This window comes from Brassica rapa, chromosome A06, assembly GCF_000309985.2.
Source record: "Brassica rapa cultivar Chiifu-401-42 chromosome A06, CAAS_Brap_v3.01, whole genome shotgun sequence".
In the NCBI taxonomy this organism is placed as follows: Eukaryota; Viridiplantae; Streptophyta; class Magnoliopsida; order Brassicales; family Brassicaceae; genus Brassica; species Brassica rapa.
In genome coordinates this window covers 10,562,926-10,579,236 of record NC_024800.2, presented here as the reverse complement: position 1 = coordinate 10,579,236, position 16,311 = coordinate 10,562,926, and the positions used below count along the sequence as shown (strand labels likewise).

Sequence of the window (16,311 nt, the reverse complement as noted above, 5' to 3'; positions counted from 1 at the left end):
TAAACATAAAAATTAAGATAAAAATGTCTATTTAAAATTTTTTTATTTAAAAGTAGATATCTATATATTTAAAATTATAGTCTTAGATATATTTTTATTTAAAATATATTAAATCAACTTATATAATAATCATGATAAAAAGTTTTTAAAATTATCAAAAAAGTAAAACTAAAGAGTATTTCTTAAAAAATTCTCTAAAAGTGTTTTTTTTTTAATTCTTTTGAAAAATTATTTATGACATGTTTTTTTTTTTGAAAAATGATTTATGACATGTTTTTTAAAATAACATTTTTACTTATGTTACGACATCATCATCAAATCAGGTTTTTATATCTACACAAGGCTTATGTAGTGTTCAATTGGGTTCGTCTTCACTAAGATGTGCTAAAATATTTAAAAGGTTTGATTCAATAAATAGTTCAATAAAATATTTGTTAAAGATTAATTATTAAAATATACCAATTATTTGAAAATAAAAGAAATTTACTAAAATAAAATCACATATATACCATTTATAATTATTTATTTTTTCTTAAGAGTTAAGACTGCAATATTTAAACAAGAGTTTTTAAATATTACAAATTGAGATTTGAGAAACAATAAGCACTAAAAACCATAAAACACCATACCACACCAACTACAACGACCACGTGTAAAGTAAACACGAAGTTATTAGAAAAGGACACAAGTAGTTGTGAACAAAAACAAAAAAAAAACACAAGTAATTCACCGGATTTTTGACTTTAATCATGAGTCGAGATCAACGAACGGTAAGTTTCGGACCTTGCGGTATATGTAGTCCTTGTAGACCATGGACTTAAACTTGGGAGGATCGTTGCCGATAAGCTCGGTAAAAGGTCCCACGACCATATCGTTGGTAGGCCTAACCAGAACCGCCCAAGACATTCTTGTTTTCTCCTTATCCACGGTCGTTTTATGCAACACACTCTTGTACTTTCCGTTGCTAATCCTCTGCGCAGATCCGTTACCATATTAAAAATATAGCACTAAACACAATACTAGAAAGTTAATGAAAATTTTAAACACATCAGATTACAACGTACTAGAATCTGATCGCTGATGTTGACTATAACAGCAAATGGGATGTACTCCACGTCGATCCATTGATCGTCCTTGAACACTTGAAGTCCGGGAATCTCATTGGTTAGGAGGAGTGTGAGCCCACTAATATCGGTGTGTGCATCCAATCCCTCGATCACATCCGGATGTGGACACGGCGGATAGTAGTTGACATTTAGCAGATACTCACCGCCAACAACTTCGTTAATAGCCTCACGACGTAAACCTAACCCCTCTGACAACCATTCCATAATCTTCTCTGATAGCATCTTTACCTGCCTTGTATACTCCTCGTTCACTTCCCTGAATATATAACATTTGATGAATATTTAGATTTGGACTCAAAACCAGTTAAGAAAATCAAAATTTAATTTTGAGTAGGTCTCATACCTGTAATCTTGAGGATTCTTAGGCCAATATGAGTAATTCACAGCCGAAGGTGGCCAGACATTGTGGAAGAGTTGATCAACCGTACCTATTCTCTTTTCTAGGTCTAATGCGTACCTCCTCGCGTATCCTTCACGGGAGTCATCTAGTTTCGCCACTTCGTTCTTTTCTCCTTCAGAAAGCTCGAAGAATCGCCTACCGACATTCTGCAAACGTTGAATGAGCTCCGTGGGGATCCCATGATTTATCAGCTGAAAAACACCCCATTCTTCGCTCGCCTTCACCACCGCACGCGCCACTAGCTCTTGATCGGGATTGCTTAGGTCAATTATGGGTATGCGTGAAGACGGTATGTCTTGGTCTCTCTCAGCCACCATATTGCTGGTAGCTAGTACTGGTGGATTTGTTAATGGATGTTTGGACGGAAAGACAAGAGGTCTATGCGCTTTCTTATAATGGGATTCTATCAAATGACTAATTTGAGTGGTAGGTGAGGATTAGGCGGAAGATATAGAATCAACAATTGCAGCAATGCTACTTTGTATTGTAGTTCTTCTATTCATAATAGTTTTAATATGCTTGGGTGGTTGATTATTTTACAAATTTGATCAAATAATTGATCCATTAAAATACGATCCATGGTGGAGTGAGTTATAGAGCCTTTTTTTTTTCTGTTTTATATTTGTGCATAACCACGTTTCGATGTTTTCTTTTGCTTCTCTCCGATGTTCATGTATTTAGTCTTTTCGTGATTATGTATTCTCGGCTTTAGTTTGGATATCTGAGGTTTCCATGGAGAGATTCAAATTCTAGGATCAAGTTTTAGATACAAATGATCATCAAGTTAAAACATGGATGATTTTTGTTCATCCATGTTATAGAGTTTAAAAAGAGCAAAAAAAAAAAAGTTATAGTCTATGGGCTATGTTAATAAGTTTATGTACCATTTACGTGAGTTTAGTTGAATCATTAGTTGGTTTGTTAACTATTAAAAGTTTCAGTTTGAGTTCATATCGACGTACATGCGAGGAAAGAAGTAAGCAATGACCACTTTATTTGACTAACGCTTTTCACACCGTTGACCTGATTCCACAGCAGAAACTCGTTTGTTTTATATTGAAATTCTATGTATCTATCATCATGGACGGTCCCAACAATTTGAAGACATCAAAAAGATCCAGTCAGACTTTTCTCATACAACTTAAAAACAATAAGAATCACGTGGTATAATCTTGAAAAAAAATTAGATACTGTTTACCTCTTTTGTTTCTTCTGTTAGTGCAATAAAACACAACAATAAAGTAATGCAAAAGATACAACAAGAGACAACTCACACAAGCACACCAAAGCTTTATTAGAATCCCCTTAAACAATCTATTACAAGATCTGCTTATTCAGATTTTACACGTCAGTGTTAAATTCCTAACACACACTACTGAAGGATCCTAAGCTACCCGCTTATGTCTCTTCTCCGTCAAGTACTTCAGCCACTGGTTCAGCACGGCCCAAGAACACCTCCAAGAGCTTTTCTCTCTCTATAAGATCAGCCTCTGTGTCTCTGTCTCTATACAGACGACCCCATAGCTATCTTATAGTTATTCTCCATATTCCCGAAACCGTAGTCTCCAAGCCAACATGTATGGACATCTTCCATAACAATAAGTGCAACTTTCCTTTTTTGGAATGCACTTATTCCTCTTTCTTTAAGTCATAAACTTCCTCTTCAAGTTAATTCCTCTTTCTATATCTCCAAGATACTCCCTTGCTCTCCAAGTCTACACGACTCCAGCTCAACACCTTGACTCCACATGGTCTTCACCACTCACTACGACGTTTGCTGCAGCAACTACGTCAGCGACTACTTCAGGGCAGACATCTTACATCTTCATCTTCGACATCTGCTCAATTAGCCAGTCTGAATTTTTTTATTTTTAAAGGTTGAGTGTGTCTCCCACCGGGAAAGTCTAAGGAGCTTTGTCTAGAAATCTGAAGACCGCGAGAAGAAAATCCACACAAAAGCTATAAAATCATACTGCGATTGCGAACTACGGGTGTTACCTTATGAAACAAACAAGATGGTTTTATTCTAATGAAACAAGTAAGGACTAAGATTCTCATCTGATATTTTGTTGTATGAACAACTCAAAAGAAGGTTATAACAATTCTCTGGAAGAGTATTTGTGAACTCTGAACAAGTATTTACAGGATTCTCTATGGCATATAATCACTGAAGCTCAATGATTCGACAGAGCATTTCTCAGCTTCAAGACAAGTTACTTTGCAGAGAGTAGAATGAATCCTAGCAACCCATCTCTGCTTCTGAATCTTACTCTTGCACTTGAACTCCAAAAGACCCTGTCCAGTTTTCAGACCAAAATAGAATTCTTCTGAGTTTTCTCCATCTTTCACGCAAGGCCATGAAGATATCTCGTCGCAGACTCCATAAACAACGCCTTCAGAAGGAACAAGAAGCTTCAGACTTCCATGTTTCAAGTAATTTTCCGAACTCTTGGAAAAGCAGAAAATGCTTACATTTGATCTTCTTGTAGAATGCCCCTCCAATGTGTTTGCTTTTGAGTTCGATCATAACCTGATAAATTCAAAGAGCTCTATAGTTAAGCACCTTTTATACAACATGAAGAAAATTAATCTGTGGCTCTGAAAGATAGAACACAGTACGTGCAAGTCGTTGCGGTCCTGTTGACAAAGTGTAGTATAAGCATCTTAACTAGTGGAACCAGACTTGGCTCAGGCAGAATAATAGAATATGATTACCATTTCGTGCATATATATACCATTCAACTGAGGAGTGTATAGTGTATTACATCCGAAAAGTCTCCTAGTGCATTATAGTCTAGTAAATTTCTTCGAAAAGCTTCTCTATTATTAAAAAAGAAGTACCATTTAAATTTACCCCTTAGTTTTTAAATTTATTTACATTTCTATGCCACTGACTAGTTATTAAACTGCCTATTTTAATGCTTGTCTTTTTCTGTTTTATTAATGCATTTTCCTAAATTGAAGTACAATAAATTAAGTGTCATTTATTTTAGAAATATTTCCTATAATCTAGCTAAACATTAAATTATACTTAATAAATTCCAAAAATGTAATATGATGTCCATTATTACGGGTTGGTTATTTTTTATTTTAGTATAATTAACTATATCAAAAAACACAAGAAAATGTTATAAAATACATAATATAAAACACAAAAAATAAATGATATATTTATTTTTTTTAATCATAGAAATCAAATATAACCATAGATGACACTTTTATTTTACATTAAAATTTTAATCCATTACAAATACATTTACACAAACACACGGGTCATATTTTAAAAATATAGATGATACAATTGACAGATCAAAAAATAAAATAAAATTATTCATTCTTAATTATAATTTTTTTTAAATGTTAAAAATTATTTAATACAGATAAATTTTTAAAAAGTATATATATATATATATACACATTTATATAAGATAAATATAATATTTTTAGAAAATAAAAACAAATACCTCCGCGAATGCGCGGATCAAGCTCTAGTTCTAACATTAAATTAGAAGACTTATCATGAAGTATGCTAGTGCATAAATATGTGGTGGACTTCATGATGAAGTCTTCTAATTCGCAGTAAAATTTCATTACAGTTTTTAGTTTTCCACTTAGTTTAGCATTTTTTTGTGAAGTCTCGAGAAATATGCTAATAAAATCTCATATGTGGTTCTTAGATCTGGAAAAACAGCTTATCCAATAAAAAGATTTAAAAAACAAAAAAAACTTCAATAATAGAACCTTTTAAACTTAGATAAAAACACAATAAGTTGAAGATATAGTTTTTATTTGAATCTAACACACAAAAGCACAAATATAATTTATATTGCTTAATTGCAACGATAACTTATACAACTAAAATATTAACAAAGTCATATATAATCGTGATGAGTATGAATATATAGTTTTATTTGTTTTAAACGCACACAGAATAAATAAAATTTTAAAATTAAAATATATATATATCTTACTTTTTGAGAAAGAAATATGAAACCATGAAAAAAATAATTTTAAGCTAAAATAATTAGAAAGCAATCACATTAAGTTGAACTATAACTTTTCGGATTTAATACAGCAAAAGAAAAGTAACTGGTGAAAAATTAAATCTTATTAACTTTTGTAGTTTGCATACTCTACTAGTGCACTACATAGCAGAAGTTTGCTAATGAAATCCAAAGTCCCATATATTGTCCTCAGATATGAAAAATATGCACATCCAAAATTGTTAAAATGATTTCAAACACACATAAATACTTCAAAAGTAGAATTTGTATGCTCAAAAAACAATCACATTAGGTAAATCTATGGTTTTGTTTAAAATTAATAAATATTTTTTTTGGGAGGGGAATATGAATGGCATATAATGAAAAATCTGAAAAAACAAAGATACAAAGGTATAAAGTTTGGTGTCTTCAAGTTCAGAAAGATAAGAGAGATTAAAGAGTTTCAAAGAAAGAAACATTACATTTTTGTTGCATCTATTTGAGAAAAACAGAACAGAAATGTAATTTTTTTTATATAAAGAATTTTTTTTAATTATGTTAAAACAATTCTGGTGTAGAGGACTTCTCAGGAAGTATGATAATGCAATACTTTTTAGCAGATTTTAAAGAATTCTCATAACCCTAAATTCACTCATATACATGGAAAATAATTCAAATTTATTAAATTTAAATTTAAATGATTTATAATTCTTTTATATTTACACAATTCACTTTATTTTCCATCAATATTTTTCCAAAATTTTATAAATTAATTTTAAAATTAAATACATGAATAAACTTCTCGAGAAGTCTTCCCGTAGAGGATTTTATTGTCTCGAAAAGACTTTTTAGAGTGCTAATCGTAAGAGTTTTTATACAATTTTAATCATAAAGGGATAGTTGCAATTTCACTACCCTTTTAAATTATTTGTGCTTTTGATAGTCAATGTTCTACAGTTTCCATATTTCCATTTGTTTCTTCAGTCATGCTTTCGGGCCATACTTTAGAAGCACAACATTGACTTTGGAAAATGAGCGGTTCGAAGAGTTAATAATCAATCCAACATTTCATCGCTATGTTGAAAAGTCCCCAGTGCAAACTGATAGAGGTTTAGGATGGAGAAATATTTGGCGACGACTACAAGAAGATGATGCTGCTTGTCTTCAGTTATTACGAATGTCACTACCGTGTTTCTTCTCATTGTGTAATATACTACAAACTAATTATGGTCTACAACCAACTCTCAATGTAAGTGTTGAAGAAAGTGTGCTTATGTTTCTACATATATGTGGGCATAATGAAGTTCAAAGAGATGTTGGTTTGAGATTTGGCCGAAATCAAGAAACGATTCAAAGAAAATTTATGGAAGTCCTTAAGGTGACAGAACTATTGGCACGTGATTATATTAGAACTACAACAAGACAAGAGCTAATGCCAATTCTTGAAAGACTTCACTCAGATCGACGATATTATCCATTCTTCAATTAATTCGTTGGAGTTATTGATGTGACTCATGTATGCGTAAAAGTTGAGCCTGAGTTACAAATAATGTATTGGAATCGACATGATAATACATCTTTGAACATCATGGAAATATGTGATTTGAATATGTTATTCACATATATATATATGGAATGGAGCACCAGGATCTTGTCACGATACTGATGTTTTGCAATGGCACAACAAAACGATTATGAGTTCCCTTTACCTCCGCGAGACAAATATTATCTTGTTGATTCAGGCTATTCAAACAAGCAAGGATTTTTAACTCCATATAGATCATCACGAAATGGAGTTGTGAGATATCATATGTCTCAATTCAACTCTGGTCCTGCTCCTAGAAATAAATAAGAGTTATTTAACCGATAATATGCGTCTTTGCATTCAGTTATTGAAAGAACATTTGGATTTTGGAAGAAAAATGGAAGATTCTATCTGATTTTCCAAGATACAAAATACACGTAAAAAAAAGTGGTAATGGCTACACTGAGACTACATAACTTTATCAAAATATCAAACTACGCAGATGAAGATTTTGCAAATACAATGCCAGATACGAGACTGAACAACATAGATTCAGAATCTATACAAAAGAACTTGATGCGGCACACGGATAACAAATGACACAAATAAGAAACAATATTGCAAATATGTTGTGGGAAAATCAAAATAGTCGATAATGTTCTATTGTATTTTACTTAATTTTTTATTTTATATATGTAATTTAAATGTTTAATTCATACAAATTTTGGTATTTAAATTTCAAAAACAAACTACACAAATAACAACACTAAATTTCAATTTTAAATTATATTGATTGTATTGATATGTAACATTTTTACAATTTTTTAACACTTTTTAACTGTTCAATTCCGCAAACAACATATTTTCACCAATCAACACAATTCTGCACCGCTAATTTTACCAAAACCGCACTTATTTTGCAAACCGCTCGAATCGCAGTTGAACCGTACCGCACTTCAATTCCACACCGCGGTTACCATTCGGACCATATGTATATCTATATAAAATTGAAGCTTTTTAAAATTACCTTTCTAAGTTTCCATTAATTCTTAAATTCAATTTTTAGCATTTTACATAGAAGTAAGCTTATGCAAAACTGTAAAATAGAAGAAAACAAAAATCAGAAACCTACACATGGGTATAAAATCTGTAATCCGATATCCGAACCGAACTCAAACCGAAAACCTAATAGGTATCTGATCCGAAATGTAAAAAACATTCGAATGGGTCTTGTATGGTGTTACAACACATATCCAAACTCGAAGTGTTATTAACCGAACTCGAAAAACTCAAAAAACTGAAAAACCTGAAATATTATCTGAAGAAATCGATCTGAATGTACAAATCAATATGTAATATAAATATTTGAAACATAAATATGTACTATAAATTTTTAAAAGTAAATATATATAATTTCAATAAGTACCTTATATATTCAAATATATAAAAATAAATATGTATTTTTTATGTTTTGCTTTTAAATTTTAGATTTTACTATGGGATATTCGAATCGATCTGATAAAACCTGAATCTGAACGGTATATAATTATTTTATGGGTTCTAGGATGTGATAGAAATTAGAACCGAAAGTGATGTATTATAACCGAACCGATCCGTACTTAAACATTCTAGTAGGATATGTTACAAAATAATTAAACCAAATCCAAAATTTCTGACCCTAACATCAACAGGTACCCGAACTCCCCATGTAGCTTTTCTAAACTCAAATCAAATGGTGGGTTATAGAATCTCGAAGATTCTCTCTCTAGGTAATGGAACAGCTTAACTATATCAGAGGTGGTGATACAACGAAGAAGACTATGGTGTCTCTGGGACCAGGGCCGGCTTACAAGGGGGGACAAGCGGTGCGACCGCCCCGGGTCCGAGTCCGTGTCCTTCTGTGTAATGATAAATAAGGGGCCCAATTTTTTATAAATCTATATTTTTATATATAAAAAAAATTATAAATACAATAAATAAAATTGAAAAGGGCCCAAAATTATTTGATATGTATATAGTTTTATTTTTATTACAAAATATACAAAATATTATTGATTAAATTTTAAAAATATTTTAAACATTATCTCTATATAAATTTAAGAGAGTAAAATTTTTTTTTTTTGCCCTAGGGCCCCTAACAGTGTTGAGCCGGCCCTGTCTGGGACTCATGCGTGAGAAAGATATTGCTGAACACCGGCTTAAAATCGATTCCTGCGTAGCTTCTCCGTTCCAGAGATCGGTCGACTCTGTACTGGATCGAGCTAAGGCCACTGCACAAAGCCAATGTTAGATTAAAAGTTAGATTCAGTTTCGTACAAACCAAGTCATTAATTTAGAAAGAAAAAAAAGACATTAATTTTAACACATTTTCTAGGTTTCGGTTCTGTCTCTATGAAATTAGGGTTGTCATGTGTTATATTTGTCTTTGGTTTTGCAGTGGAACTAGCGACTATGAAATCAAATCTTAGAGAGGCAGAGGACGAGCTCGTTAAATTAGGGTCCATCAAACCATAAAGCTTCAAACTTTGAGGATGTGGAAATAATTACCCAAAAGCTTATGATTATACCAAAAAGTTTATAACTTTGAGGATGAGATTGCTTAAACATAACACTAGCATGCCAAAACTATTATCTGTCAACGATTGCAAGGTATTGTTAGCTTTGTCTGAGTACATTGTAGTTTTCACGAGTCAGCTACAAGCTAATACGAGACTTTATAAAGTGGTGATCTTTATAAATATACCCAGCTTGTTTCACTCAAATTTTTCACTGAAAGACCAAGCTAACATTTTTCTACTTCGTTCTTCCAATAAAGACTTCGCAGTATCTAAGGACAGTGCTGGTAATGTTACCCAAGACAACATCAAAGACGCTATCTCTTGGTATAAACAGGCTCTAGGTTTTAATGTTGAAGCAGGGCATGGTAATAAGAGAAACTTTGAGTTTGTTAATCAGTATTAGTTCTTTATTATTAAAGTTTCTTAAGTTTACCATAGAGGATCTTGTTGTTTTACTTCTCTTTCAGGAGTTAAGTTTACATTCACCAACATTGATGCAAAAAGGCCTACACGCGAGTTTTCATTCACAGTTCACTATGGAAATGACATCTACTCATGTGAGTATACACATTTCTTACTGAAGCCAAGCATTGACTACATTTTATTGTTTACAAAGAGTCTAGTTACAAGAAGTGTGTTCAATTTTTGTTTTTGTTATTCATCAGTAGTGGATTGAAACTCGCAATTGGATGACATGGTTCAAGAATTGAATAAAAGTATAAAACTAATGACCACTTCGGATTTGTTCGTCAGATGAGGGATAAGTTTCAGAAAGCTACCTTATCTGGTAAATATACTGACTATGACTCTTAGCTTCAGACCCTTTTATCTCTAAAAGTCAGACATCTAGTTTTGGATTTGAACAAGACTTGTGTTGTTTTTATTTGACTTTTCAGAGCTGCCAACACATTCAGAAAATTTGCCACAGGAAATTTCCAACAGATAACTCATATACTGATCCTAACATGTTACAGGCTAGGAAATGAAGGTAGAGCTTTCAACAGGAATAGGATCAAGGAAAAAACTAAAGCTGAGATGTGACGGTGTTCTAGAGACAGCACAGCAGACAACAATCTGTTGTTTGAACTTCATTTAATATCTCACCAATATTGTAATCACGCTTATTTACAATGTTGATATATGTACTAACAATGGTGCTATGTTTATACACCCTATTGTTCTATATGTACATGTTGGTAAAACTATTCACAAGGAGGTGAAGTATGAAGGCCTTAACCGAGAAAAAACTTGTCCTTGTCAGAGTCTGATTCGTAACTTGCACTAAAAGTCAATATACGTTGATTTTATCTCGTCTCCATGTCCTCTTCCGCCTGCAGATATGAAATTAGAATCTTAAGGGCCTCATATGTAAAAAGAACAAACCCGGAACTGAGAAAAGATGCAACATAAATGCATAAATTATTCTTACTTCTTCTGTAACTTGACTGATTGGTGGAGTGTCTTGAAACTGCACACTAGGTGCGTGTATCACTTGCGAAAGTTGCTTTAGTAATGTCTTCCTATAACAATTTTCATAAACAATGATTGGCACCATGATACATCTTTAGAACTACCTAGGCATTGAAGTAAAGAGGTATTAGAAGATTACTTTATTTTTTCAATATCTCCGTCTGTGTTTAAATTCTCCATGTGGTTTGGCTCGATATGAAGTTTATAATCTGGGGCAAAACAATCGTCGTCCGCAATCATAGGGCAATCGTCGTTGAGTTCTTTTCCAACCGCAATACCTGTCTGCGCCAAGGGAACCAGAAAAAAAGCACCATTCAGGAGCAGGACTTGCACGAAAACTAATTGAAAAAAAAAAAACACATAGTTGAAGTTAGTAAAGAGACCTCATAGCACCAGCAACGTGCAACATTTCCAAGAGTGTGACCTTGACCACCCAAGAGCATGAGAGGAACATTAAATGTTCTTATGTACCCGAGACAAGCACCATGACCCTTGACAGTCAAGTTGAATTTACCCAACGCATCACCAGATAATGAATCAGGGCCGCACAGAAGAACAATTGCTTCTGGTTGATAAACCTCCATAGCCTTGCCGATAATAGGTACAAATAAAGTGGTGAAACTTGCATCGTCCAGACCATTCTTCAGTGGTGCATTTAGAGAATAGTATTCTCCCTTTCCTACCCCGTAGTCCGTTATATCTCCTCTTCTTTGGTCCCCAGAGTTGTGGAAAGAAAGAGTCATAACTCTATCAGTTTTGTGGAATGCTTCTTGTACTGCTTCCCCATGGTGATAGCCAATATCTATGTAGAGTACTCGCTGTCAAAACCAAAGACATGTTGAAAAGGTGTAGTTACTAACTCATGTATAAGCATCTCTATATTCCCAGAAACATCTCGCAAACCAAGATTCAATAATCAACGCTTAATCAAAATTCAGAGGCAAAGTTACCAACGCAAGTAGAAGGTTATCTATAGCTCAAGAATCAAGAATCAACGCTTTATCAAATATAAGAAACGATTCACAGGCAAAGTTACTAACTCTGGTAGAAGGTTCTCTTTAGCTCAAGAATCAACGCTTTATCAAATACAACACAGGTAAAGTTACTAACTGAGGTAGAAGGTTCTGTATAGCTAATCAAGAATCAAGAATCAACGCTTAATGAAAGAAGTAGTTTACCTTGAAGACCTTAAGCAACTCGAGGATCCCAAGAACAACGTCGTTGACGTAGCCAAAGCCACAAGCCTTATCTATCTTGGCACGGTGCATCCCGCCGGACCAATTGATGGCGATATCAGCTTCGTGTCGGTTCAGTTTCTCGGCGGCGCAAATAGAACCACCGGCGTAGAGACGGCAATATTCGAAGAGGCCAATGAAGACAGGGGAGTCCCACGCGTCTAAGTTGAAGCGCTTGAAGGAAGGATCCGTCGCGGATTTCAACCGGCGAGTGACTGAGCTGAGGAATGATATGTACTCCGGCGAGTGGAATTTAGTGAAATCTGAAGGCTGGGCAGCGCGAGGGCGGATGATATCCATGTAGCGGGGGAGGTAATAGCTGCCGATGAGGTTGTGAGTCGTACGGATCTGTTGGGATTCTCGTCCATTTCCAACTCCGATCGTTGGCTCGTAGAAGTAGCTCACGCGCCGTTTCGTTCCGTCGGGACCCGAAGCCAAGCTCGCCATCTTCTTTCTCTTTCTTTTTCTCTGCGTTTTTCTTTTCCGCCAAAAAAGATTGATTTCTTATTTATAGCTAGTTGTTTTGCATGTAAGTAATACTAGCTGGACATTAACATTATTATTAAATTAATAATTACATATTTACAACTATATCTAAACTATTAAAACTGAAGTACATTTGGGACTTGGCCCTTAATTTTCCTAAATAATTACCTCTGAATGCCACTCTGACATTTAATCTATACTTTCACTAATATATTAGGCTTTTACGTCAAGCCCACAAACATTTTTTTTTTCTTTTTTTGGCACATCCCACTAAGATTTGTTTACCCAATAATTACATTTGTATTTCTCTAACAAATAAAAATGTATCTTTCGTGCACCACATTCCAAACTCTTCATAAATTGGCTATATAAGTAAACCAGAAGTATTAAATCACGTGGCCAATTTTTTACTATCCATCTTACAACAGTTAACATTAAAATTCACTAGCAAATAACTATAGCAATGTAATTGACAAGAAAATCACTAGACCGGATTATAAATGTAACATAAAATATATACAATTTAAAAACATTTATTTTAGTATATAGTAATTGTGAATATGATTTCGAATTTTTTTTTTTAAACAGAAAAATCAATAATTACAGATTTTCTATTGATTTAGTTGGAAATAGAATTAAAATAGGAATTACAGATTTCCTATCAATTTGGTATATTCAAAACATTCAAAACTGTTAATAAATCCACTAAATATTCCTAAAACCATTGAACATCTTACTAACTTAACATAAAAAATCTATAAATTAAAGCTATCCATTAATAAAAATAATATCTACTTGCTAACCGGACCTTTTTAATATTTTTTCATACAGGTTAAGCTTTTTTCCAACCAACGAGTGTAGGAAGGTCCATTTTGTAGTTACTATGTTTCTAATTTATCTACAATCATTAAAATATATTTGCCCTCTTTAAATATGTTAGATATTATAGTGAACCAAACTGATTTAAAAAAAGATTATAATGCTTAAACTATAAACTATCCAATAATATTAATATATAACATAACCTTAGTTTTAAAAATATTACTGTGGAGTTACCCAACTATATTAGAAGTATAAGAATACAAAAATGAAAGTAAGTAATTTCAAGTTAAAATATTAGACTTAATCACATTTTCAAAACTATTTTTTATTATTAATATATAATATGACCTTAGTTTAAAAAATATTACCGTGAAATATAAGAATACAAAAATGAAAGTTAGTAATTTTGCATTAAAAAATGAGATATTGGTTTGTAAAAATATCCTCTTAAGCTTTTTTCAAAAAATGTTTGGTTTCAGAAAAATATTAATATTCACTCTAATTGGTTATATATATATAAACAAATACAATATATATTATTCATGCGGCCTATATATTATTCATGCAATATATCACTTTGATTTGTTTATCAAAATACAATACTATATCAATAAAATACTATATCAACAAGGCAACACTCTAAAATATAAAAAAATATAGTAAACAATAATAAATACTGGTGTAGAATTTGAAAAAAGAAACCGCGCGGACGCGCGGGTCAAAATCTAGTAATACTTATGCTACATGTATGTTGTTAATAAAAAAGATTCCATGTTACATATTGATATTAAATCAAATTAAAAACAAACGTTAATGAGTTTCAAAGTTTTTAAAAAACTTTAAGATTATCTTTGGATTTCAGACGTACCGAAGAGGATCATGCACAATAAATAAATTGCACTTGATTAGCATACACATCTTATATTATATTCTTGATAAGTGATTTAACTTTATAAAAAAAATTAACTTTTTCGAAAAAGATGATCAGGCTGGATAAGCAGAGTCGTCTCTTTTTGTTAGTTGAATCACTATTGATGCAAAAATATAGATAGAGATACAACATGGAGAGTTTTGTGTTCGTAAACTTGTGCAACGTGAGTTGGACGTTGAACGACTTCACAGTTTAGGTCGAATATCAAAAACAAGCTTGAACACTTAAAAGATTTGACTCTATCTTCTTAAATTATTTGCTCCCTTGCTCACCGGCCGTTAGGACCGGCCGGAAATTAGTTAACTAGTTTATTCTTCTGAATTCATATTCAACCCTTCTTTTCTCTCTATCCAGTACTAATTGTATGTTTATGTTCTTCACTATATGATAAGAATGCAGTGTTAATGTAAATCATATTATTTTTCATTAAAGATATATTTCCCACATTCAACTTTAGTCAGCTTTGAATGTCTTTTATAGTCTTGCTCTAAAGACGAAAAACGATCTCCTTCCCGATTTACCTTAGATTCGTCAAAATTGAGGCATCCAAACTAGGTATAACTATTATACTCCTTCTAAATATAAAGAGTCAGCTAAAACCAAATAAAATATTGTTGAAGAACGAAATCAGAGGATGCCCGATAGACAATATAAAGAAAATAAATCAAGGATTTATTCAAACCAAATGCAAATATTGACTAGTGAATCAGTTAACAGAACAGATTGCTCGCAATTAAAATTATAAATAGTCTTCAAATCTTCATGTAAGTCACACAAACAACATATAATTACAATAGAAAATACAATTTACTCAATAGAAATGGAGAAAGTAGCTTTCATATTCATTGGTCTTATACTTTTCTCAACATGTAAGTTTTTCCTAAATCATATCTTAGTTATTCATCACCATTGTAGATTTCTGATTATCACCATCGTTATTATCATCCGTTCATCATGATGACCATTAACAATATATATTATCCTGTCTTACTCTAACAGGCACTCTTATTCTAGCACAATCTTGTGAAACGGTCTCGGATTGTGTTCATCTGAAATGTGTAACGAAGATAAAATGTGAGAACAACCATTGTAAATGCGTCAATTCAAAACACATAGCTTTACCACTTGACACGAACTGTGGTGTTGCTGCTTGCATTGACTTTTGCAAGGCGAAAGGTGAACAAGCTTATGCTTGTATCTTAAACCAGTGTTATTGTCGTAAACCTCCTATCTACTAAGTAACAATATTGGCATGTTCAACTACTGTTATTTCCACAAATTCCCGTTCAAGACTTTTATTATAATAGTCTTTTCTATCAAATAAAATAATAAAAGAAGATATCAATGTTTCAATTCTACGAAATTTTTCATCAGTTGTCTTTTTCGAGGGCATTTTTCTCGGCGTGGATTAAATTTCAATCATATACTCAAAGTAGTATAAGAGATGTCAATCCAATCCTAAATTGTTTTAAGCAATGAGAATAAAAATTATTTGCCTAATCTAAACAATCAAGATGTAGTTGAATGGTATCAAGTAACTAGCAAGAAATCAAGTTCACAAGAGCAATGAAACTAAACAAGTATTCAATCAATAGTTAAAATGGATCCATGGGCAAGGACACTGATTTAAGATCACTTAACCCGAACCGGAAAATCCGAAACCGAATCTGAACTGTTTTACAAAAATATCCGAATGGGACTTATGAGCTTACTACTTTGGACTTTGGTTATAACCTAAAACAAACCGAAATCCGAATTAGGATCCGAATATATC

General features: G+C 32.6%; 3 protein-coding genes and 2 pseudogenes across 3 annotated transcripts; 2 read left to right on the top strand and 3 right to left on the bottom strand.

Annotated features, from left to right (window-relative positions):
* Nucleotides 1–242: 242 nt before the first annotated feature.
* LOC103873165 (flavonol synthase/flavanone 3-hydroxylase) lies at nucleotides 243–3,062 on the bottom strand. Its single transcript, XM_009151587.3, has 3 exons — nucleotides 1,471–3,062; nucleotides 1,065–1,383; nucleotides 243–972 (listed from the first exon to the last, which is right to left on the bottom strand). Exons 1-3 carry the CDS (start codon nucleotides 1,842–1,844, stop codon nucleotides 748–750), a joined length of 918 nt encoding a protein of 305 aa, XP_009149835.1. The 5' UTR covers nucleotides 1,845–3,062; the 3' UTR covers nucleotides 243–747.
* A 3,811-nt stretch (nucleotides 3,063–6,873) lies between these two features.
* Nucleotides 6,874–10,776, top strand: LOC103873163 (annotated as a pseudogene).
* On the bottom strand, nucleotides 10,647–12,988 carry LOC103873164 (histone deacetylase 7). The gene is made up of 5 exons (XM_018659498.2): nucleotides 12,242–12,988; nucleotides 11,447–11,881; nucleotides 11,203–11,345; nucleotides 11,023–11,113; nucleotides 10,647–10,924 (listed from the first exon to the last, which is right to left on the bottom strand). The coding sequence occupies exons 1-5, from the start codon at nucleotides 12,743–12,745 to the stop codon at nucleotides 10,898–10,900; spliced, it is 1,200 nt and encodes a 399-aa protein (XP_018515014.2). The 5' UTR covers nucleotides 12,746–12,988; the 3' UTR covers nucleotides 10,647–10,897.
* A 1,387-nt stretch (nucleotides 12,989–14,375) lies between these two features.
* On the top strand, nucleotides 14,376–16,110 carry LOC117125783 (defensin-like protein 306). Its single transcript, XM_033272180.1, has 2 exons — nucleotides 14,376–15,406; nucleotides 15,537–16,110. The coding sequence occupies exons 1-2, from the start codon at nucleotides 15,358–15,360 to the stop codon at nucleotides 15,773–15,775; spliced, it is 288 nt and encodes a 95-aa protein (XP_033128071.1). The 5' UTR covers nucleotides 14,376–15,357; the 3' UTR covers nucleotides 15,776–16,110.
* LOC117126332 lies at nucleotides 15,364–15,448 on the bottom strand (annotated as a pseudogene).
* Nucleotides 16,111–16,311: the final 201 nt, after the last annotated feature.